General features: G+C 41.8%; 1 protein-coding gene across 2 annotated transcripts in view; it reads right to left on the bottom strand.

Annotated features, from left to right (window-relative positions):
- Positions 1-13615: 13615 nt before the first annotated feature.
- Positions 13616-17134, bottom strand: part of Copb1 (COPI coat complex subunit beta 1) — a 36343-nt gene continuing 32824 nt past the window's right edge. For both annotated transcript variants that reach the window (XM_052200928.1, XM_052200920.1), the window contains exons 19-22: positions 16414-16559; positions 15675-15764; positions 14563-14718; positions 13616-13993 (exon numbers count right to left, since the gene is read on the bottom strand). In XM_052200928.1, the coding sequence (XP_052056888.1) occupies positions 13934-13993; positions 14563-14718; positions 15675-15764; positions 16414-16559 (452 nt within the window). In that variant the 3' untranslated portion in view covers positions 13616-13933. The remainder of the gene's footprint in view (positions 13994-14562; positions 14719-15674; positions 15765-16413; positions 16560-17134) is intronic.

The raw sequence follows: 17134 nt of genomic DNA, 5'->3' as shown, positions 1-17134 counted from the left end.
GCAAGCAGAGAGGGGGGGAAGGGAATGGGGAGAGAGGGAGGGAGGGGCACAGGAGAGCAAGAGAGATCAAAGGGGGCAAGCAACCCCTTTTATAGTGAGTCAGGCATACCTGGATGTTGCCAGGTAACTGTGGGGTGAAGCTTAAATAAAATGCTAACAATAGTGGTGCATCAGGGAGCCCTGCATAATCCTGGAGGAGTCTGAACCAGCTGCGTTTATGGAAGAAACACCAGTCGAGCTGACCCTTTACCATTCCAGAGAAGAGAAGAGCTATTCTGCTCTCTGACATTAAGGGTGGAGTTCCAACTAGAATGCAGGGTATGGGACCCACAGTAACAAGTTTGCTTCCACATCATTCTTTGGCCAAAAAGAGAAAGATAATTCTTGATCCCATGTGGGAGCATACTGCAGGAGTTTGCTAAAGGCCTGGCTGCCATGGGAACACTACATTCATATTCTTGCTTAATCTCTTTGCAATTTACTGTCAACCGCACGCTGTCATAGTGTGAAAGCGCAGCTCTCGTTTCCTAGCTAGGAGGTGTCATGCTTCCTAACTGCATGACGAAGCCTGATGCTGGCTGCCTGTCACACTTCATTCAGAAAAGGAAAGGCCAGTGGGTCACCGCGTGGGTGGACTGCTCTCCCAGGAACGTTGTACTTTTAAAGAATCATTTTACACACACACAAACACACACACTGTGATGTTCTATGAGGTATAATTCCTTTACTCCACAGGTAGAGACAGCAATTCCTTCTGGAGTAGCTGGCTAGCCAGACTAGCCATGTCAGCCAGCTCTGGGGTTAACTGAGGGATCCTGTCTTGAAGAATAAAAGAGAGAGCAAGCAAGCAAGACTCCTGATGACAAGTTCATGTGTTCATATGGATGTGGCATATATATTCATATGAATCCATACACATATGCACCCTGCACACACATGTCCATACATATGTGAACATGCATACATGTATGTTCACTGTACTTGCACACAAATGAAAAGAATCTTAGCCATTCTGTAAACTGAAAGGAATACAAATATTCTAAAGAGATATTTTTAGAATTAATTTTCTTTTTTGGCATGCCTAAAAGGTAATTGAAAAATTTCCAAAGAGATATTTAGACTCTTCCCTTTGGCTACCAGATGATTGAAACAAGGGACCTCAAGGAATTGAAAATTTCCCCAGGGACCTCGGTCTGGAAGAAGAAAATACTAAAGCCTGGTGCTAGCTGGAGGAGGAACTTGTCTCCCCTAAAAAGATTCCACACAGCACTAGCAATTTCTCAGACTGAAACCCAGACAGTGGTGGTTAAGGACAGATGGAACCATGCCTTGACCCCTGGCTGGGACTACATAAACTTTATCCTGAGTCAGGACCCTGGAAGATGGACTTGGGGGTGGTACTGGGTCTCTGTCTCCCTTCTGAGTGTGGCCACACTGACTAAATCCCTTTTTCTGGTTTCCATCAGTGGCTCCTAATAGCCTTGTTGAGGATGGGTACTCAAGCCTAAGTTGTCAGGACTGCCAGGGAAAAGGCTCAGACAGCGCTGGCTACTCAACTCATTTCCCCCTTGGGTTCTTCTTAGTGCTTGTCTCCGTTACGGCTTTACTGCTGTGAACAGACACCATGATCAAGGCCACTCTTGTAAAAGACAGTATTTAATTGAGGCTGGCTTACAGGTTCAGAGGTTCAGTCCGTTATTGTCAAGGCAGGAGCATGGCAGCCTCCAGGCAGGCATTGGGCTGGAGGAACTGAGAGGCCCACCTCTTGTTCCAAAGGCAGCTAGGAGAAGACTGGCTTCCAGGCTGCTAGGACAAGGGTCTTAAAGCCCATGCCCACAGTGACACACCCACTCTAACAAGGCCACACCTCCCAATAGTGCCACTCTCTGGGCTGAGTATATACAAACCATCACAGCTCCCTCCTATCCAGCGGCCACACTCTACCCACCCACCCCCTCCCAGCCCATTTGTTCTTCCCAGCCCTCTCCTATTCACTCTGAAAATTCCTTACTTGTGGCTGTCTCAGAATAAAGTTTTGTATATTGTTCTTGATCTACAAGCTATGACAGGAATAGTGCCTGCACAAAAGGGGAAGTGTGATGGAGAGAGAACCTGAATCAATGTGTAACCTGAATGAATACCTTATTACCCAACAAAAATGCTAAGCAAGGAAGGGGCTAAGGGTAGGCATGGTAAAGGACCTGCCTAACATGCACAAGGTCCTAGGTTTGATCTGCATCACTGAAAAGGAAGCTGGAACCTGTGAGTGTAAAGGATTAGTGAAGGGGGCTTAAAAAGGAGAGGATTGGGGGTTAAGGGAGTGTGGCACAGCAGCGTGGGTAAGGGGATGCCCAGGCAGGCCCTGGCTTGGGCACTTCTGTCCCCTGAGGGACCACACACACACAGGCATGGTATAGAATAGAGTTTATTCAGAGTAGGGGATGGGAGTTAGTGGTAGAGAAAGGAAGAGAGAGAGAGAGAGAGAGAGAGAGAAAGAGAGAGAGAGAGAGAGAGAGAGTAGAGAAGTGGAGTGGAGGCTGGCCATGACCACGTGGAGGAGGGGGGAGGAGAGCCCAAGGGGCAGAGAGGTGAGAGTATGTGAGAAAGCGGAGAGCAAAGAGGGAGAGGAGGGGCAAGTAGCCCCTCTTATAGTGAGCCAGATCCATGGGGCGGGGCATACCTGGCTATTGCCAGGTAGGTGTGGGGTGGAGCTTAGACAAAACACCAACAATTAGTAACTGTGATTTCACTTTGGGGGGTTGGACTGAGCCAGAAGTAGGTGATAAAAACAATTCAACTCCCCCCCCCCCCTTTCAATAAAAGCAGTATCTGGTTTTAAAGAGGAGGAGCAGTAATTATCACATTAAAAGAAAAAAAAAAAACCGGCCCCTGACATTTCCAGGGAGGGAGCACAGTATGTTCCAGGGAGCTTGATACATTCTGTATGAGCTGATTGGAACTTCAGGCTCACTCTGAGTAACTTCCCAAATGATGTGAAAGCGATAAGGCTGTAGCATTCTGGAAAATCTTGACACAGATGGTATGCTAAGCCAACTCCGTGGAATATTTTGATAGTGCTAATGGTCACTCAGTCTAAAAGACTATGGCTTGAAGTCAAGACAGCTGGACACGTCCTGTGCATAGTAAGCACCTGTCATAACTGGGCTTTTCTTGGACACAAGCAGACAATTCTGAGTTCTTTGCCAAGTAGAGGCAGTGAAGGTGAGGGGGGACTTGGAACAGCCGAGACAAAGCTGTTTTATCTTCGGGGTTTTGGTTTTAGCCAGCTTTTCACTGTGTAACCCAGAAAGCCCCAGAATTCACCATGTAATTCAACCAACCTTTCACTAGCAGTAATCCTCCTGCCTCAGCCTCCCAAGTACTGGGGCTACAGGTATGAGCCACCATACTTGACTCTGAGACTAAGTTTGACCAGATAAGTTTTATGCACAACATACTAACAAGCCATGCATAGTTTCACTTATGTACCACATGGTGTTTGTTGTGAGACAGGGTCTTGCTGTGCAGCTTAGGCTGGCTTTAAATCCACACTCCCTCTGCTCCTGAGGGCTGGGGTTTCAGGTATCTTCAATCAAGCCTGGTGGCAGTCAGTGTTTATTTCCGTTTTCTTGAGTGTGTATTGGGTGGGGGTTGGGGGGGGGACAGAAACAAATATACTTGCTCAAGATCATAGTTAATAAATTACAAGGGAAAACTTAACTCCAGGTTTACTTGGCCCCAAAGCCTACATACTTTCTTTCTGCCACATTTGCCTCCCCAACATTCCTGGAAATCCTCACTGATGAAATGCATCGGTCATCTTTAAAAAAAAATTTTTTAAGGTAATGATATGATCTAAACGAAAGGAAGCAGGAAGCAATAAAAACAAGCAATCCATACGAACTTGCGTTTGACTCTTTAACCCATGGTCAGGAATCCTTCCAGGCAGGAAGGGCAGTACACAAGCCAGCCCCAGTTATAGAAGCGAAGGTGGGCTGAGCTTCCCCCTCCTTCATTAGAGTAGTATTGCTACAAACCCCTGCAGTCTGCCCCCACTTCACACCGTGCTCTGTTGAGCTCACTCAACATGAATTTGTTCTTTATCTGCTTAGAATCCTGAGCTCTGTGTGCCTAGTGAGATGAAGTTAGCAGTTTCAGCCTATCTTGCTTCTCCCTCCCTCTCCTCTCCCTCCTTTCCTTTCCCCTCCCTCCCCTCCCTCCCTCCCTCCATTCTCCTTTCTTTGTTTTCCCATACTCCCCCCCTTCCCCCTTCTTTCCCCTTTCTTACAGAGTCTTGCAATGTAGCCCAGGTTTACCTCTGACTCAAGATCCTCTTGCCTCTGCTTTCCACGTGCTGTGATTACAGTATGCGTGACCATGCCGAGCTTTGGGCTGCCTTTTTTCTCTCTAGCCCGGTGCTGACTGGGCATTCCAATCTTCAGTAGGGATCTGTTGTGTGGGTACAGATGGCACCAGCACACCTTTCAGACCAGTGTGCCACCTCCATTGCCTGCCATTGTTGACCAGGCCCTTGCCTCTCAGATCTAGTCTTGCATGTATCTGCCACTGCCTCTCTCTCACAAAACCCACTTCTCTGTGCCTTCTCACATACCTCCATGACTTTATACAGAGTGTTCTTGGCTAGACCAACTTTGTCTCCCTCTTTTCCATTCCTTATTGGAAACTGCTGGCTAGTTTTATGTCAACTTGACACAACCCAGAGCCATCTAAGAGAAGGGAACCTCAATTAAGAAAGTGTCTCCACAAGATCAGGCCACAGACAACCTGGAGGACCTTTTCTTAGAGATTAATGGGGGAGGGCTCAGTCTATTGTGGGTGGTGCCATCACTGGGCTGAGCAAGCTGAGCAAGCCATGAGGAACAAGTCAGTAAGCAGGACTCCATGGCCTCTGCTTCAGCTCCTGCCTCCAGGTTCTGCCCTGTTTGAGTTGCTGTCCTGATTTCCTCCAGAGATGAATAGTGATATGGAAGTGTAAACCAAATAAACCCTTTCTTCTAAGTTGCTTTTGGTCATGGTGTTTCATTGCAGCAATAATAATCCTACTAAGACACATACACAACCTATTTATGCTTTGATGGTTTAGTTCAAAAAGCATCTCTATGAAGCCACACCTGACTTCTGTGACAGCCATCTGCTGTTCTTACAGCAGTGTGTACACTTCTCTACAATTCAAGTAGTTAGACAGTGCTGCGGCTCACCATTTGGACCCTGAAGTGCTTTCTAGACTCTATGTATTCCACCTAACTTCAAGACACAGTATAGCTCTATATGTACAGGAGATTACCAGCCAGAACCTGTGATGTGTCGTCTCCAGACTGCTCCTTTCTACTGACAAGTGAGGAGGGAATCTTCCAGCACTGCAAAGCCAGGGCATTCTTTCCTGGGGCCTTTCCAGAATTGTTAAGTTGAAGGTGTAAACTGAGACTTGTGTTTGTATGTCATTACCAAAGTTTATTTTTTAATAGAGACTATGGGCGTGCACTCTGTACAAAGTGCTTGAGGGCCTGGATCTTACAGGTTGTATTTGGGTCTGGAGAGATGGCTCAGCAGTTAAGAGCACTGGTTGTCCTTCCTCCAGAGGTCCTGAGATCAATTCCCAGCAACCACATGGAGGCTCACATCCATGTATAAAGAGATCTGATGCTTTCTTCTGGCATGCAGGTGTACATGCAGACAGAGCGCTCAGACATTAAAAAAATTTTAAAAATCATAAACAAGTTATACTCCATAGACACCTGGGCCAGGGGCAGGGCATCCAGAAACCACACCACAAAAATGCTGATGCGTTTAACTCAGTGTGATGAACAGGGAATGATTTACTAGCAGAAATACAGTAAGTACATGGTACACAAGTACCAGGAGCATACACAGCCACAAGGACAAGCTGCAGCCTGCCAGCCGACTGTTTCCACGACACTGCTTTAGTTCTTTAAAAACTCAACAGTAGGTATTAAAGTGCTAAGAAGAACTGTGAGAAGAAATACAAAATCAACAACATCCCATCAGTTTGTTGTCTGGGGAGAAGGACTATCACTATCTGTTTCCAGCTGTGAGAACACACAGGTCTGACCTGTGGAATTCTAGGATTCTCACCCAGACAGTCAGGGACCCATGCTCTCAGCAGAGAAAACAGCCATACCTTTACTGGGTGAGGGGTTACTGGGGGGAAATAATGTTGTAGAAATAAAACATTTTGCTTTTGATTTATTTAACTCATCACTCTGTGTGTGTGTGTGTTTTGTCCCTCAGGGGAATATATATGTTGTTGGGTTTTAAGAAATAAGTTTGCACAGCTTAGTACTTCAGTGAGTTTCCCAGACTCATCTAGTAGATGGCATTTTCTTGACAGCCTGGCTGCGGAATCCCTGAAGTCCCCACCCTCCTAGGAGAATGCAGGGCTTTCTCAGGAGGAATGCCAGTTCTCTGGGTGGGCCCAAGCAGGCTGAGGCTTCAGATATTTTGAAGCCCAAGAGATCAAGATCACAGATCTAAAAAATCATGAGGGCTGGAATGGAGACTGTGTGTTGGTAGGGTGCTAACTTAGTTTCAAGCTGTACTAGGTATATATAATCAATATATTTCTACCTTTGCTCTCGTGGATAGATTGGCAGTGTAACTGGCATGTGTATCTTAATATTAAGCACATACATTCTGATTCAATGTTTTTTTTTCTTTTCTGTTATTTCACATCTACAGTGTAATTCACAGACTTAAAAGCAAATTGTGTGTGTGTGTATGTTGGGGGCTGTGTGTGCCGTGACATACACCTTACTTGGATTCTCCAGGGTTGCACTGTGCTGTGTGTAAGGAAATGTCTACTCACCCCAGGCAGGGTGATCTGGTGACAGACCAAAGTAAGGAGACCACCAAAGTCCGACTTGGTAAACCAATGAGCTTTATGAGGGTTACCTACAAGTTTATGGGTGAGGGGTTTTTTTATCACAGCAGAAATGACTCAAAGACAACTGCAAAGTCATCACATGCCCAGCATGTGACAGACAGCTCCTGCAAGCTGGGAACCTGCAGTGTGCTGCACAGCCTGCAGGCGGCTCACCGGGTTGGAGATTCTTTCTAGGCAGCTCTGCTGATCCCAGAAGCTCACCTGGTGGTCTTTGTCTCTTTCAGGAGGCTTGGCCCTTCTGTGAGGGACTCTTAGCAAGCCATATAGATGTATAAATGGAAGGGTCTAGTGGATCTGGTCCTGAGGCTATTGAGTTCTTTACTACTTGAGCCTGAGTTTGGTCAACTTCCCTGCAGGATGCAATGTTTCCTCTCTCCTTAGAACATCCAGGTGTTTCATCTCCTCTTTAACATACTATGTCTTAAGGGGCTTCCCTCTAAAATGAAAGGATTAATCTTAAGAGGAAATTGTGATATTGCACATCATCTGCCTTCAAACACCTTTACCCATGTTTACCATCTTACTGGCCCCATTTTGGAAAGTCATGGTTCTTTAAAATTTATGTTTAAAAGATTATTAAACTCTTTGGACTCTTCCTTTTTTTTTTTTTTTTTTTTTTTTTTTACAATGTCTCTCAAAATAGTATCATCAAGGAAGAGTTTGAGAAGTCAAGGAACTGTATAGCTACATTTTTTTTCTTTTTTAGACAGGAGGGCTTCTCTAGAAAGTCACGGCTGTCCTTGAACTCACAATGTAGAGAAGGCTGATCTCAAATTAGAGATCCACCTCCTCTGCCTCCTGAGTCCTAGGAGTAAAAGCATGACCACCATTCCTGGCTCACTCCTCTTTTTTTAAAAGCATAATTTAAAAAGTTATACATAAAATATATATGTTTAGGCTACTATAGCATGTGTTAAAGATGACAAGACTCTAAACTAGGGCAATGACGCTGACTTTGGGATTAAAACATAAAACCCTCAAAACAAACACCAACAAAAACCAACTACAAGAATCCTGAAGAAGGGAACACAGAATTTGATGATGTGGGAAAGCAGAGTTAAGATTTCTAGCTAAGTGACACAGAACACAGCAGAAGACTTAGTAAGGGTGTGTCGTATATATCTTCAGTGCTGGGACTGAACCCAGACCTATAGCATGTTAGGCAACAGGTCTTCCACTGAGCTATATCCCACTCCCATTTCATGCTAAGGAGATAACAGTAAAACTCAAGGCTTTTGCGGGGGGGGTATGAATTATTTTTTAAAGCTAAACACTCCAGAAGTCAATTAACTAAACTCTTTCATTTTATAGATAACAAAACAGGCCCAGGCATTATTTTCAGAAAGCTAGAGAATTGGGACTAGCCTTGTTCAAGGCTATGTCAGTCCACCATGGTGCAAACTACTGTCCATCCTACTGCTTTCCTTTTACCTCAGGATACAAGCAGAGGAGTCTTCTTAGAACCCTACATAGCATGTAGACCTCAGAAAACATGGATCCCTCTCTGCACTCTTGTCACTGCATGGCACAAGTCCCAATCAAAGATACGCTGCCACTGCTAGATGGAGAACACAGGGGGGATGTGGTCAGATGATCAGAAATCCTAGACAGCACTCTGCTACTGTAACCAATGCAGGTTTTTAAAGGACCACATGTGACTGTCATTCTCCAAGTAAATCAAATCTGCCTATCAGAGACCACCCCTAGGAATGTGGGTGGAGACAGCCGCATCTGAGATCAAGTCTGCCTATCAGAGACCATCCCTAGGAATGTGGGTGGAGACAGCCGCATCTGAGATCAAGTCTGCCTATCAGAGACCATCCCTAGGAATGTGGGTGGAGACAGCAGCACCTGAGATCAAGTCTGCCTATCAGAGACCATCCCTAGGAATGTGGGTGGAGACAGCCGCATCTGAGGCAGCTTGATAAGCGAAGGGCCAAGAGTTTCATGAAAATAACACAAGACAGCTGAGGCTCAAGGATGTCTCAAAGACTCAAGAAAAGAAAGCTTCAGCCGGGCAGCTGTGGCGCAAGCCTGTAATCCCAGCACTCTGGGAGGCAGAGGCAGGTGGTTCGAGGCCAGCCTGGTCTACAAAGTGAGTTCCAGGACAGCCAGGGCTATACAGAGAAACCTTGTCTCGGGGAAAAAAAAAAAAAAAAAAAAAAAAAAAACCCAAATCCAAAAAACAAACCAAAAAAAAAAAAAAAAAAAAAAAAAAAAAAAAAAATCTAAGTAAAAACAAACAAAAAGCACACAAGTAGAATATAAAACAAGGAACTAAATTCTGAGGGAGGCAAAATAATGAGGATTGGTTTTTCTCTTTTAGTAAGAAGGCTGAATAGGGAAGAAAAGGAATGAACATTTACTGGTGAATGCTTACTATATGCCAAATATAATATTATACTACCAGCTGTAGTATTATAAATATATCTCTTTATCAACTCTGGAAAGTAGACACAAGCACCTTCTAGGTGAGGGATAAAGCACAAGAAGAGGTAGAAGCAATGAGATTAATTACAAGGTACCCTGGTTTATATCTGGGCTCATCTCTATTAAGTCTTAAGTAACTTAACCTCTCCTAAGACTGTAGCCATAATCTGCAAACGGTGACATTGTTTTCCTCTCACTGGGTCATTATGAGGACTATAGATGCCATGGGAAAAAGCACTCAGTGTTGCACCTGACAGATAAAGTACTTAGTAGTTGGAGTTTATTTTACTTACTTTGTGCTGAAGATCAAAGGTCCCGGCATGCTAGGCAAGTGCTTTACCACTTAGCTATATACTGAGCCACAAAGTTCATACTTCAGGATTGTTTAAGATCACACAGAAAGTGGGTGGCAGACTAGGCCTTATATGTAGCAGCAAACTCACTGCACCACACTGTTAGTTCTTCAGCTCCTGAGACCTAGAGGTAGACAGCTTTGAAGGAAAGAAAACACTAGTGATGTACTGCCACTCTGGAGAGGGCTGTAAGATGAGCAGTTAGTTTGACCAGCCCTACCTTATCACAAAAGATCTCTAATTTTAGTGCAACCTTTTCCTTGGTGGGTGGTACTAGGAATTAAACTCAGTTCCTTGAATCCAATCTCCCTTTAACACCTTTATTTTATTCTTTGATATCACCTATTTATAAAGTACATTTTTATTATAACCTCCTCCTGATTACCTTCTTATCCCTATTTCTCCTCAGTGGGTACATGACTAAGACAATAATTGTCTCTTCTCTAGAATCCATCAGTAGCCAAGAACTCAGAAGGGAGGGATAGTGTCCCATGAACACCTCTCTGACTCATTATTGTTTGCTGAGAGGTCCAGTATTGCATGGGTTCATTACATGTAGCTACAGCTGCTATGAAGTTGTGACCTGTATTGGTTATGTTGTTTCCAGAAGACAGCATTTCATAGCCCTTCTCCTGATTTCCAGGCTCATTTCCAAGATGTTCCTTTAGTCTTAGAGTAAGCGGTAAGATTTTTCTATTTAGGGATGAGAATTTAACCATCACTAAGTTGACTTGTGTGTGTGTGTGTGTGTGTGTGTGTGTGTGTGTGTGAGAGAGAGAGAGAGAGAGAGAGAGAGAGAGAGAGAGAGAGTACTCATTCATAGATATGCATGTAAACTAGAGGTCAATGATGAGATTCCTCCTCTAGCCTTTTCTTGAGACAGGGTCTCACTATGTAGCCCTTGTTTGGCCTAAACTCTGTATAGACCAGGTTGGCCTTGAACTCAAGAGATCCTCCTGCCTCTGCCTTCTGAATACAGGGATTAAAGACATGTGCCCCAAGGCCAGCTCTACCTTATTTTTGGGGACATGGTGCTCTCACTGAGTTTAGAGATTGCCAGTTCAGTGGATGGGCTAGCCAATGAGTCCACGGGATCCGCCCATCTCCATTGCCCACACTGGGGGCACAGATGTGCACTGCTGAGCAACTCCCTTTTTGACTTGGGTTTTTGAGATCTGAACTCAGATCTTTATGGCTGCATAAGAAGCAGTTTACCCATATCTCTAGCTGTCAATCTTGATTTAAGAGAAAAGTTATACATATTGATTACTTATTAATGTGGAAAAAACCAAGTAACCAATAAAACTTACTTTACTGCATTTCACATGTAATATTGAGCTTTTTAAATTTATTTTTAGATTTTCTTTATATATACATATGATGAGTACACTGTAGCTCTCTTCAGACAGACTAGAAGAGGGCATCAGATCCCATTACAGATGGTTGTGATCCACTATGTGGTTGCTGGGATTTGAATTCAGGACCTCTGGAAGAGAAGTCAGTGCTCTTAACTGCTGAGCCATTTCTCCAGCCCCTAATACTGAACTTTTTAAAATGACATTTTATTTGTATGTGTGTAGGACCAACTTGTGGGACTAGGTATTCACCTTCTATAATATGGGTCCCCAGGGATCACAATCAGGCTTGGCGACAGGCATTTTCACACTTGAGCCATTTCACTATCCCTTATTTGAAATTTTAAACATTTTTTAGCTTGTAGACTTTTCACACATTCTGTATGAATTTTGTTTCTCACATTATTTCTAAATCACATAGAAATGTTTGACAGGAAGCAAAACACTTCTATTAATTTTGGTATCTAAGCTTCTTGGGCTTATATTTTCAGATTGTCTTATAATATAGCTCAAAGTAGTCTCAAACCCACAGTCCTTCTGCCTTCCAAGTACAGGTGTATCCTGGGGTAGGAGTTGTGTTTTTAGTAGTAAGGTCCAGTAGTTATTTTAATAATAACAATGTATACAATATGCTTATTGTGACAGCTGTAGTAACTTTGACCTTTTTACGAATTAACTTGATAATAAAGTCACCTTGCCTTTTCTTCTTTTAGATAACTTTTAACATAAATCTAATCCCCTAATGAAAATAACTGCACCGAGCTCCCTCTAGTGTCAAGACATTACGAAACATAACACTGGCCTATTTATAGGTCTATACAGTAGGATATCTTAAAGCCTGTATTTGCTGCAGGTAGTCTATTTTCTTATGAGACATTAGTTGTAACTGTACTGTATTATCTACTGTGAGCTTCCATTACCTTTGAATAAACACTACATTCCAAACTGAAAGGTGACACTGTAAACAGCTTCACCAAACAAGTGCTGTCATGCAATTTGGTTCCTAATCATCACATGCACAAAGATGGTGAACAGCTGATGAGGTCACCTGCACCTCAGTTGTCACTAATTTCTGGTAACTCAACTGCATTCTTCTCTCTTTTTCTCCTTTATGAGTTATAAACAAGACAATGTGAGCTGGGACTGCTGGAATAGCCTGTAGTCCTTCTTCTCAGGATGATAGTACTAGATTTTAATTCCAGCAAAGTTAGCTTGCAAACTGTGAAGTGGACTGGGTATAAAGTTAAATTCTACTTGGCTTGCTCCCTCCACATTAGTAAGTGTTCTAGGACACCCTAATGCATACTTCTTCAGACTTCAAGCTGGCTGTAAATTTGAGACTATGGCTGTGCAGGCTATGTCAACAGGTGTCCTATGGTGGAGGATTCCTTGCCAAAGGAAGATGAAGATATTCTGCTTTCTTCACTGAAGGATCTCTCAGAATCTTTAGTATGCTAATGTGTACTATATGACTCTCTAGTAAGGACTATATGCAGCATTCCCTAAATTACTATCTGTGGACCCTTTTTCTTTCAGACTATCCAATGTCACTTAATGAAATCCATGTGCGAAGGAACAGAGTGTGGGAACTGATCTAATGCAATCATTTCTCAACTCCCATCAAGTTATCTCCACCCTCTGACTCTGTATCAAAAATGATTCCTTTCCCACAGTGCTTGTTTCTCTCCCAGTCAGCAGCTATGACTGCATTTAAAGATCTCAGTGCTCTAGGACTGCAAATGTACTGAAATTCTCTGGTTTGCTGACTAAAACAGCAAGTGGTTTCAAAATTTATGACATCATACAAAATATTAATCTTCTTACAGGTCCAACAAATCATTCTGTTCTCATTGACAATAGAAGATGTTATTTTCATTCTGTCCCAGCTCTTATCTATGGACTCATGGGGAATGAAGGATGAAGTCCTGGAGGAAAGACAAAGTAATAGCTTAAGTAGAAATTTAGCAAAACTCAAACTATCTCAATCATTCCTAGTACAGAGCCACAGAACGTCAGTCTGGGAAACTGCATTCACAAACACAAGTGGAATCATAACAAGGGGTGTGTGCTGCCCAGCCTGATGAAAAATTATAAACAGGAGGGAAGGCAAAAAAACGGAGGCCATTTGGAAATGGAAGAGCTTGTTGAATCCCCCAAAGCTAATCCTCCTAGTGTAGTCAGTAACTGGCTAGAACCACTGTAATTACTAACAGGCACAAATACCCAATGCTAAATGTGCATGATTTTTCAAACTGATTTTAGATTATCTAATTTCCATAATAATTGAGGATCATCAAGAACAGTAAGCTGATGTCAGCCAGAGTTTGTAATAGCTCCTTTAAGCCACAGATGGACCTTTTCTCAAGTAATCTGGATTTCTCCCTGAAGCAAAGTTTGAGAAAAGACCCTAGGAGTTTTAGAGATGTTGATGTCATTACAGAAAATGAAGAAACAATAATGCACTAAATCAGTACCTGTTCCATTTTAGTTCACTCTGTAAGCTTTCTTCATAAATATAGGCAAGGTAAAAAAAAAAAAATCCAATGATACCAATCTAAAATTAAGTAATTTATTTATAAAATAACAAAAAACTTATGAATAGATCTGTTTATTGTGAAAATGGTCTTGGTACATATGAGAAACATTATATACTCTGAGGACAGCATTCAGAACTGTTAAGATAAAAGACAAACTATAATTTTAAACTCATTCTTGATTTAGGGGAAAGGCTATAAATTACTGGCTGGAATGCATTCAGCATGAACTCAAATTCTACATAACATAAAGCATGAAAAGAGTACAAAAGATGTCAAAGTCCAATCAGCCCACACCTAAATTTTAACCATAAACTTTCAAGGACCTTTTGTTCATCCTTAAAGACTAGTCTTCTTTTGAGACAGGTTGATTTTATCTCCAAGGCTCAAGGCCATTCCCTGTAAAAAAGAATGAAGATGTTCATATTTTTATCTAGTTTTCGTGATGTTGAAGATTAACTCATGGTCTACATATGCTAGGAGAGTATTCCCAAGACTGAGTTATATCCCCAGACAACAAAGAAGTAATTACTGAAACAATGCTCAACTAGGTTATACCAGCTTAAGTAAGCCTCCCTTGGATGACATCACATTCAATAACAAAACAAAGGATATACAAAACAGACTCCAAAACTTTTACTGGGTTGATTTTAGTGATGTTGGCTAATGCTTGATTTATGCCCTATCTGTTTGTGATGTTTCACAAATATCACACAGGAATCAATGTTTTAGGCAGTGTAGCAGAATAAGCCTTTTTAAATGAATTAAAGTTCAGAAAATACCATGTATATGTATGTATGTATGTATGTATGTATGTATGTATGTATGTATGTATGTGTGTGTATATATGTATCTCAAGCATAAAACATAATTATGACAGAAGAAATTATATCACAGAAATAGGACAGAGATGAATTCTTCCTCTCTTTATTTGGTGCAGAGATGTATTCAAAAACGGATTCTATTACCTGACTTTTTGCACGAATTCTTATGTGGCCAGTAACGGCGGCATCTGGTCCCTGGTGAACTGGCTTCTCAATGCTGACATTTGCAAGTGCATCCTCTCCAAATATAGAACGAGCATATAGGTTGGCTGCCATGAAGCCACAGTAGCCAGAAAGGGCCTGGGGAAAAATATGTGATAAATTCAATATTTTGCTAGAGAACTATACCTTGGCAAACTCAAATATACATGCAAGCTATTATTTAAAACTTTACTTATGTGGTACTGGATATAGGAGCTAATGAGTTTGTCAAAACTCAAATATATGTGTAAAAATTTAAGAATTCCCTGTGCATATTATACTCAATAAACGTGACTTTGAAGAAAGTATCTATTCAATTTATATTTATATATTATGTTCTTATTGTCTCCTGTACCAGCCTTTTAACTTCCATAAAGAAAAACCTTTTTTGTTGGACTTAGAAACTGTTGAAGAAACTAATATATAAAATCTACTTGTTTGGCAGTAAACATATCCACCCCATGTGTGTGTGTGTGTGTGTGTGTGTGCGTGTGTGTGTGTGTGTGTGCGTGCATGTGTGTGTGTGAGATGCTAAGCAAACATTCTATCACTGAGCTACACACTCCAGATGACAGTTGACATTCTCTTATTAAGAAGATGCACATTATGGCATTAACAGAAATTTTCATTTTGTCTTTGTTCTAGTCTTTTTTGCATGTAGATAGCAAAAAGCCACCATATTAAAGCTTTATTCTGATTTACAATTAGCCCACGAGGAAGGGCATTTATTAATACAGTATCACAAATAAAGAAATGGTTTTGGAATAAAGTCTCATATCTGAAAAGTGGAAAAGACAAAAACCTAAAACCAAGAAACCCAAGTAATCTGACTGTTCCAGTTAAGTCCATGAACAACCATGAACAAGTGGGAAGATACAGTTCAGAAAAGAGGTGAGCAGGTCAAACATCTTTTGGGTAATTTCTCTGATATTCCAGAGCAACACAGTTTCCCCATGCTGAATTATTGTAAAAACATAGCAGAGGAAACTGGAAATGACAGCCATCTACTGTACTAGTCTTTTTATAGACTTTAGCCTTTTCTAGTCTCCTTCTACCTTCTCTGGAGTCAGGCACTTCATGTTGGTTGACTTGAGGATGTGCTGTAAATAGTCATTCAGGTCAGTCATGTTGGTGTTGACTGTTACCTGTAGAGGAGAAGACTCAGTGAACTTACAATGAAACTGTACATTGCCATTTCAACCTACACCTTCCTTCTAACTATGGAGGGGAAGAGTGGGCAATAAAAAAAGTAAACGACGCCTATGAATCCAACTGGCATTGGCAGTGTTTTCAGACACAGAGCTTCACTAGACCATCAAGGAACTACAGAGTTCAAGTAAAACTCAAGGGACAGTTTTCCACTGGGCCACAGACTTTGCACAGCCTTGAGGATACAAGAGCCAATGTATCATCCAGACACAGAAGAGGAGGAATCTTGTTTACACTCTCTCAACCAAAGTAGTTAAAGAGTTATGATGACTAGCTAGGTGTGGTGATGCACACTCCTAGTGTCTGTGCCAAGATGACATGGGCAGAGGGTCAGGCACTGGAGACTTGATTAGGCTAGAGAACAAGATGCTATCACAAGATTCCAGAAATAACTGCCATTCTACTTAATTCACCAAGGGAATTACTAAAGTACTCGCATGGTTTCTAGTTAAGACAATACACAGGAACAGATAATGAAGAACTGTTTGCGTCTCACTTCTTACGCTTTTTAGGGGGAATTACTTCAAAAAAACCTCATCACTAGTCATAAGGAAGATATGCATAGAAAACCTCTCAACGACTAACTTTATTTTCCCACTCAAATTCGGCCCACATCTGACGGAACTCAGCATCAGTACAGGTTGCAGGCTGGATGTAGTCCATGATGTCAATGTGGATGTCACTGAGGACCACGCAGTTTCTGTCACTTGCTGCTCCAGAGACATCATACACTGTAATAAACATACAGAAAGATCCCCAATCAAAGGAAGATGTTATTGCAAAATAACAACTATTTATGATATTAGCAAATATGTATATATATACTAGATTCTAAGGTCTTGAATAGTGTCATCAATTCTACTTTACTACTTCACATCTCACAGATGAGGAAAGCAGGTAAGTCAAATAAGTTACCTTAGGTTACAGAACTGATAAGCAATAGGACTTAAAACTCAGGACTTAGGCTCAGGTACACTTTGTCTGTTGTTGTTAAGCTTAAGTTGGTGAATATTTATATAGCAGCTATAATGGGCCAGGTACTACACTAGATTTACAAATAGTTCAGTATTCTCATGGTAGAGATCTAATTATAAATCCAAATTTTTCTTCCTAATATTTGGTTATATGTTGGTAAAATTTGGTGATATAAGATTATCTGTCTCTAAGACTGTCTCTTCCCTAGAAAGATGTAATCTGGGATAGCTGTGGTGGTACATGCCTATAATCCCAGAAGTTGGAGCTAAAGCAGAAGTATTATTTTGAGTCTAGTCTGGGTTGAGACTCTGTCTCAAAAAAAAAAAAAACT

The sequence above is a fragment of the Apodemus sylvaticus genome, chromosome 1 (assembly GCF_947179515.1).
Source record: "Apodemus sylvaticus chromosome 1, mApoSyl1.1, whole genome shotgun sequence".
Taxonomy (NCBI): Eukaryota; Metazoa; Chordata; class Mammalia; order Rodentia; family Muridae; genus Apodemus; species Apodemus sylvaticus.
This window is presented reverse-complemented; position numbering and strand designations above follow the sequence as displayed.